The sequence below is a fragment of the Adiantum capillus-veneris genome, unplaced genomic scaffold (assembly GCF_014529385.1).
Source record: "Adiantum capillus-veneris isolate H3 unplaced genomic scaffold, ASM1452938v2 Hic_scaffold_972, whole genome shotgun sequence".
Classification (NCBI taxonomy): Eukaryota; Viridiplantae; Streptophyta; class Polypodiopsida; order Polypodiales; family Pteridaceae; genus Adiantum; species Adiantum capillus-veneris.
In genome coordinates, this window is record NW_028221927.1 from 1 (window position 1) to 8,210 (window position 8,210).

General features: G+C 41.0%; 1 protein-coding gene and 1 pseudogene across 1 annotated transcript; both read right to left on the minus strand.

Annotated features, from left to right (window-relative positions):
- Positions 1–4,269: 4,269 nt before the first annotated feature.
- LOC147416441 (uncharacterized) lies at positions 4,270–4,752 on the minus strand. Its single transcript, XM_086508358.1, has one exon. The coding sequence runs from the start codon at positions 4,750–4,752 to the stop codon at positions 4,270–4,272; it is 483 nt and encodes a 160-aa protein (XP_086364484.1).
- A 1,036-nt stretch (positions 4,753–5,788) lies between these two features.
- Positions 5,789–7,938, minus strand: LOC147416442 (high-affinity nitrate transporter 2.1-like; annotated as a pseudogene).
- Between the last annotated feature and the right edge of the window lie 272 nt (positions 7,939–8,210).

Sequence of the window (8,210 nt, forward strand, 5' to 3'; positions counted from 1 at the left end):
AAGTGTTAAAATTGAATGTTATGAGCAACTTAAGAATTGCATAATCCTATTATTTGGCCAAAATTAGCACTTTTATTATTTTGTTCGTGCCTCTCTTGATATCCAAATGCAATTTTGATTGTGTAAGTAGCATGTAACATAAATCTAATCTTCCGTGAGTTTTGGGGGACCTAATATGCTATATAGCATAGAATATGATGATGGTTGAGTTTTTTTATTACTGAAGAATACGATACATTTTAGTGTAGCAGGTATAGCTTTCTCAATATTGCTAGTTTCGTAGACCAATTATGTGTATTTTGTAGGTAGTAACCATATCTAATCATAAACTACAAATTTGGCTAGATATTGAGTAGTTCCTTTGGGATTTTAGAGGTCATAATGCTAAGCCCAGTTTGGTCATGTTTGCTATGTTTAGCACTTCATCATTGTCCCCAAGTTCCACTTAATAAGAGATCCAATATTATTTTTGACATGCTCCATGGCTTCTTTTGAATCCAATGGCCCAAAGGAAACTAAGAAAACATGTATATAGTATCAATATTGATAGTGACTATAGAAACTTTGATGATAGGTCCGCAGAATGGCAAAAATGCAACTTTTTTGTACCTATTTTTTTTGCCCCAAAAAAAATAGTGAGGAAAAAGCAACCATATGTTCTGATCGCCAACCCATTGAAGTTAATTGGGCATCTTATCTCATGTCCTATAAAAATCCCCACTCTTATTTATATGCAATCAACCGTAAGAAAAGGTTGTTTTGGGCAAAATGCATTGGCCCATCAACTTTGGAGGCTTGTTGTGACCAAGATATGAGAAATTTTACAGGTTTCTCATTTTTGCCATATGTAGTAGTCCTTGTACTATAAGCTCATGAAAGGACTTTTCAAAATGGGTGGATCTACTATGGTTTTGGAAATTTTTCCCAAAACTTTGAAAGGACACTTTTATGTCCTGTTAGGTTACCAGACTAGTGTTAAAGGAATATTTTTTGCCTCTTGCATGTTCTTTTTTTTTTTTAGAATCCATAGAGAGATGTTGTGAATCATTTTTTTGAAAGGCAAAAGAGTATACATGTAGAAAAATAGAATCTATCTAATTTTCCACCTTTGTAGTTGTAAGGATAGAAGACATGCATTTTCTAGGTGCGGCAACGCACGGGTCACATACTAGTTGTGAAAATATGAGCTAAATTTTGCTAGTTCTACACTATGTTCCTCAAATCTAAGCAAGATTTTTCCTTTTTCTCTCCCTCTCAATCAATATTTTTGGACTTCAAAAGCGGCACGATAGTGAGCTAAGACAGACTTTTCTAAACACTACTTTGCACACACACTCAAAATGAACGTTTGCCAAAGGAGGTTGTCTTCATTTTGCATTCCTTGTACTCAAGATGTGGCAAATCAGAACTTTTTGACAAATTTGAAAGGACTCGATAGCACTAGTCAAATATGGTCCCTTCGTGCCTTTAGGCCAACACCAAAAGGTATGTCAATATAGCTTTTAAGAGAATGGGCTCTTATCTACAAGAACAAGGTGAAGTCTTCACATGGGCCTTCAAAAGGCAAAAAAGTGGCTATTGAGGGGTCATGAGAGTTAAAAATCTATTTTAAAAAGGTTAAAACATATAATAATATGAGAGAGAGAGAGAGAGGGGTAGTGTTTAAAAGAAACGTTTTACTTAGCTGTTAATGTAAAGGGTAGATTTATAAAATTTAAGGTATTAATTGTTATTTATGATTAAAAGTGCACATACTTTAGCCATAACAATTAAGGTACAAAAATTAGAAATAGATAATTATCATTTTTAATTGAAAAGTCACTTACAAAGCTTATAAATACACATTTTAAAAAACTTTGAGCTATTAATTGTTATGCATTCTTAGAGAAGCTCATTAAAAAGGATCTAAAAGCATGTCTCCTTACAATACATCTTGCTCTATCGTATTTGCCATGGAGGGAGATTGGAGCCTCAAAGAATCATGCATGTCACTATATAAAAGTACTCTTTCACAAAAAATAATCCAAACATATCAATTTTTTTTCGTAACTAGTTAATGTATTTGATGAGATGATTATATATATGTGTGTGTGGGAGGACGGGGGGAGAGAGAGAGAGAGAGAGAGAGAGAGAGAGAGAGATTTAAAAATCTACTTTAAAAGGATGTTTGGTTTAACATTTACAATATGAGACTACCAATGTTTCTAATCATCCCACAAATCATATACTCACCATTGTGAGTTTGGGCCAAAAAAAAAAAAAAAAAACATTTACAATATGAGATGAAAATTTGGCATTAACTCATTCTTGGCGTGCATAAGTGGCATTGCCTTAACTTGCCTCACTCTTTTTATCTTGACTAAAATGAACTTGTATTTTTGTTGTTCTTATTGGATACAATAAAAAATAAAACCCTTCACCAAATGTCTTGATTTCAAAGTGAGTAAGATTGCTCAATTTGAACCCATTTGTTTGGATAGAAATCTACTAAGATGCATGAGGGCTTTGAGGAGAAAATGGCACGTGCACGAGAGAGAGAGAGAGAGAGAGAGAGAGAGAGAGAGAGAGAGGATGTTTGTCAGGGCCAAGATCGACAGAGACAAAGAAAAAAAAAATTATATTGCGGTCATCTTGATGTTGTGTGTCAAAGCCAAGGCAGGTAGAGATAGAGAATTTGTTTTGCTATTGCAGTCATCTGGATACAAGGGGTCCTTGGAGATGGTGCTTTATCCATAATTGTTAGTGCCTTTGTAAGGATGCGATGCTAGGCATCCTGATTAGGAACAAACTTTGCTTTGTGGTGGAAGATGCAGAGAGCCTTGGCGTCTGAGGGCATGGTTGAGAGCCATGGCCTAGTCTAAGGACACAATTAGAGAGATATTTGATATGTATGAGCATGATGGAAAAAACACAGAGAGAAACCGTCTATGTGAAGGCGATGGCAGAGATAGAGAGGTGGAGAAGCTTTGTGTCGACGAGTAGGGGGAGGCTTCTTTTCCTTTAAGATTCAGAGATCCGGTCCGAATCTGAGAAATGAATAGGATTTTGGGGTTTTGGGGTTTTGGACCGAGTATGTTGTCCTAATCTTCGAAAGCAGGTCAATTAAACGGAATCGGGCGAGATCCTTGGAAAAGCTTGAAAGGGAAAAAGAGAGCCGTCGCCACGTGGAGAGAGAGAGAGAGAGAGAGAGAGAGAGAGAGAGAGAGAGAGAGAGAGAGAGAGAGATATCTTTGCAATGGCGATCAGGCGGCAAAGGGTTGTGCTGGCAGTCGATTTAATTGTCCAGAACAAACTGCGTGAGAGTGACCTTGTTCAGTGGCGAATAGAAAGGGAGTGATGATGCAGGCGATGGAGCCCAGGGAGCTGCATACCTAGCAGAGGAAGCAATAGTTCGAAAGGGCGACAGTGGTGAGAGAGAGATGATCGGCATGGCCAAGAGCGCAGAATAGACTGAGGGGCGCAGGGGCAAAGCAACAATCACCTATCTCTGTCGAATGGCATCAGCCCTGCAAGTGGGTACCACCAGATTGCTGTTCCGAGCCTAAAGAAGCGCGGTGACCTCTTCATAGTGCCCAAGACCCGGGGATTCACGTATTGTGTGCAGAGGATTCCCTGGTGACGCATGAGGAGAAGAGGTGGCGAGTGTGCAGGCCCCAACGTGGGTGCAACACATGAGCATGCCAGGGGAAGTGCATCGCTGCAAACACTACCAAAAGGGTTGGGGGCATTGCAGGCGGAGATGGTGCAACGATGCAGTGGGGCAGCTATCGACTGCACAGCGGCAAGGGTCAGAGGGGACACGGCGTGGGAACCACTGAGCAAGAGACTTTTGCTTTCACAAGGGGAGGGAGAAGGAATCTTCTTAGTTAATTAATTAATGAAATGGCGAATGAACCCAGTAAACTAAACTGGATCGAGTAGTTAGAACAAATGTAGATTTGTAGTTTTCTAAAGTGATTAAGCTTTTTGCATTTGGGAAATCAAAAGAATTTTATTCTTTCTTTCTTTTTTTTTTTGGCAAAACTCACAAAGTGTGAGTGGAAAATATATTGAAAATCACCAAAAAAAAAAAAAAACAATGCAATCCATGCTCACCCAAGCCATGGCATCCATGAGTTTAGACGGACATACGGTGACTAAAAAGAATTACAAAGTACCGGCTAACAGGGGAGCCATCTTGCCACCAAATCTCGGGAAGGCTACTACAAGAGAGAGCACCAAGATGAACAGAAGAACATACCGCCATAAGGGGAGAGCTTGAGAGCTCCATCACCAACGCAAGAGATTAGTCGAAGAAAGCACATCCAAGCCGAAGACAACACATCCACCCCACACTTTTGAGGAGAGCCTTGCACCTTCAATGGGAAGATCGATGAAGCCATCAGGAAAATGCAGGCCTGCCACCCCTGCATAACCGAGCCAGACAAAACACCAATAGACAAGCACGGAATCACCAACTGCACCAAGCAACCACCAACTGCACCTTCGCATATCTCCCTGGCGGACTTCATTCCCTTCCGAAGGAAGGAGGGGCAGCCGCCACCCCCCCTGCCCAAAAATCAATAGTGCGAGGTTGATGCCGAAGAGCAAGACCAAGATCGGCAAGGCCCCTCCCCTCAGGGACAACCTCCAAACACTTACACAACAGGGCACCTCCTCGACGACACCAAATCCGCCATGCCCATCATTCCTTGAACCAATAGGAGCGTCCGTAACCCCAGGCAAAGCCACCCGGAGCATTCCCTTGCTCATGCACGCCCTCCTCAGCTGAAGCAGAGACCCTCGCAGATGGCCTTGCCTATATGCAATGTGTCATGCTTTTATGGAATCTAGTTAACTTTAAAATGATTAATGGTATATAAAAAGAATCAAAAATGTTTGAAAATTTATTATATTAAACAATTGGTTGCATCCCCTCCAAAAAATTTTGAAAAGCTAAACACTGCTTTTGTGAAAAATCATTTGAAAGGACATGGTTTTGGGAAAGATCATTTGGAAAAACACGGTTTCTCTCTTTTCAATTCTCTTCAAAACATTTTAAAGCTCTTTCTAGGAACACATGTCAAGCAACAATATTGGAACGACCTTCATCCATATGGATACTAAGGCCTTTAGAGGCCAAAAAAGAAAAAAAATGTAGGTAGCACGTTATAGTGAAATATGTAAGACCTACCATTTTTTGGACTACATAAGTCGTCCTCAATGAAAGGTGGATTTTTGGGTGCAAATCTGGACCATTGAAAAAAGCTTGTCGATTAATGCCACATGACAAGCTAATGATAATTTTAGATTATTTTTTTCGACTCTTGTGAGAGGGTGTTGACATTTTTTCAACTCTTTAACTAAGGGCATTTTTTCTATGCTTTTATAATATATTGTAATGTAAATAGTTTATTGTGACATTTTTTTCAAAAGAACATAATATTATATTGTGACACTACATGTATAAAATTAATAGTGTCACTTTCTATTTTTCTCAAAGAAGCTTTTTATTAGGAAATTTTTATGGATAGCCTTATGTAGGCCATAGTGAATTTTCACCTTGTTTCGCATTGAAATCAAACAAATTGAAATTACCAGACATGTCCCAATCACAAACACCGACACCATTCAAACAAGGTGAAGCTTCATATTAAACGAAATGTAAAGGAAGTCAATGTTGCTCTTTAAGGGACAGATCCATTCACTAACTAAACAAAGGCGCACACAAAAATTTGCACGCCTTTCTCCCTTCTCCTCTAGAACATGTTTTAACATGCCAAAAATGGTATGATCTGGTGAGCTCAAAGACCCTAAAAACACTTATGGTTTAATAAAAAAGAGCAGAAAGAAAAAAGAGAGAGAATCTTCACTACTACCCCCAATGGGAAAAATGTACAGAAAAACACCATTCTTCGTCACTCATGACATACTATGCTTATGTACTCTCAAGGGGAGCAACAAGACATGGCTCTGATGTCTTACAGTATAGACATGAATATATGGTAAGCATTGAAACACTAACCTCCCCTTAGTGTTAGGACAAAATGCATCCATAATCTCTCCTTCCCACTCATGCCAAATCATGAACTGGTGTTCCACCTTGCGGAGGTGTCGGAGCTGATGCCACACGCCTACCTCGCTCCCCTCTACTATTATGAGCAAATTTCATGCTAGCTGCATGCATGCCCTTGTCTTGCTCTGCACTACTCCATTCTTTGGCATAATAGGCTTCTTCTGTCGCATCAATGGCAGCTGGCCATAGCATGCCACCCCATTGAGGGAAATAGACAGTGACGATGGGTAGCGTGCAACAAATAACCATGAAACCCATGAGCATTATGCCCTTCTGATCAGAATATGTTGAGCTTGTGAAGAAAATAAGCTGTGTAAGCATGGAGCCAAAAGTTCCACCCGCACCCGTGAAACCGGATATAATACCCAAAGACCTGCACAAAAGCGAACAATATATAGTTAAACCTCATCAAACACAGACATAAACGCACATATTGAATTGCCCGTGCACGGTAGAAAAACAAAATCAATAAAAAAATGCACCTGCGAGATATGAAGGGGATGATACCAAAAGTAAGCCCTGCTCCAGCTTCTGCAAACAGCGAAAAGATGACCATCGTCACAATCGCCCCGGCTAAATTCCCAGAAAGCCCCAGCAGAATGCAGAACACTCCACCTAGGGTCTGGATTGCCCAAAGAGCCCACAAACGGCCCCGCATTCCGTACAAACGAGCAGCCCAGTCTGACAAGATGCCCCCAAAGGGGCGGGCCACAACATTTGCCATGCCAAATACAGAGGCGATGATGCCAGCTGTATGTAAGTTGAGGTTGAACCTGTCGTAGAAGTATTGCGCCACAATGTTATCCATGGTGAGCTCTACACCAAAGCAATACCCATACGAGAGCGCAAAGATCCAAGTTCTGTAATTGGTAACAGCGTACAAGAACACCTGCATGTATAGAACAAGTAAAGAATCAAGACTGAACTAATTCCCAATTGGCCAAAGGGCATCATCTGGAAGGAGAAACACATTAGACACACAATAGCAGGTGCCAACACAAACACACTCAGTACACATACAAATTTGCACCAATGTTCAACATTAAATATAGCTCTAGATAAGATTGCACCTTGGAGAAGCAGTCTTTCACTTGAGTCCCCTTGCTTTATAGCTCCTTGAAGTTGCCATCCGGTAAGTCCTGCCCAATAGTGAGCACAATGAGACCCATAATTATGTGCATGACACCGGGCACGAAGAAGGAGAGCCTCCATGCAGAGAAGTCTGCGGCACCCATCGGACCGCGAATAAGGTCAAAGATAAGGGGCATAATGAGCTGTGTTGCTCCACCTCCCAAGTTACCGCACCCAGCCGTGGTGCCATTAACAGAACCAACAATCTCCGCATTGAAAAACGAGCTCATCCAGTATTGGCAAGACACGAAGGTTGCAAGCGAAAATCCAATGAAGAAGCGAGAGAGAAGGAAACAGATGGGAGTGGACACTGTTGCCATGCAAAAGACCGCCGGGGCTGTGAGCATGACAATGAAAGCACACCCGTACCGAGGTCCAATGAGATCGCAAAGGGCACCCATTAGGAGACGTGATGCAATGGAGCCGGTGACAGAGGCAATCCCTGCATTGCCAATATCGCGCTTGGTAAGATCAAGGTTGTCTCGAATGACTGGCAGAAGAGGTGCTGCTGCGAAGCTGGAGACGAAGCAGGTGAAGAAGGAAATCCAGGACAGGTGAAACGTGCGCATATGCGGTGGCTCGAAAGACCAGAGCTTGATCTTCTTGGCCTTGTTCTCAGAGTCGATAGGTAACGCAAACGGCGAGGGTCTTGACTCCTCCAAACCCTTGGTGACGGAGAGTGCAAATGTGGGCTCATATCCTGTAACACAAGGAGCTTTAGACGTACTCCCATATAGTAATCCTTCCAACATTTGATTTATTTGCTAGATGCAAATAGCAAGCCTTGTGTGCGAGCCCAATTGAACTAGCAATTAAGACTACCTTTTAACTTAATTGCTAGATGAAAAAAAGAATCTTACTTCTAAACCAATTGCTATATAGCAATTTTGTATATTTACCAAATAGAAGTAGCAAAATCATAGTCACTTTGAAATTCCCATATAGCAATTAGATGTTGTTGTTAGATAGAACAAGTAATATTGTTGTTCTTATGCACTTACTATATTGCAGTTACTCATACTTA

Coding starts and splice junctions, on each gene's coding strand:
- LOC147416441 (XM_086508358.1), bottom strand. CDS start 4,752: ATGAGCAAGGGAATGCTCCGGGTGGCTTTGCCTGGGGTTACGGACGCT.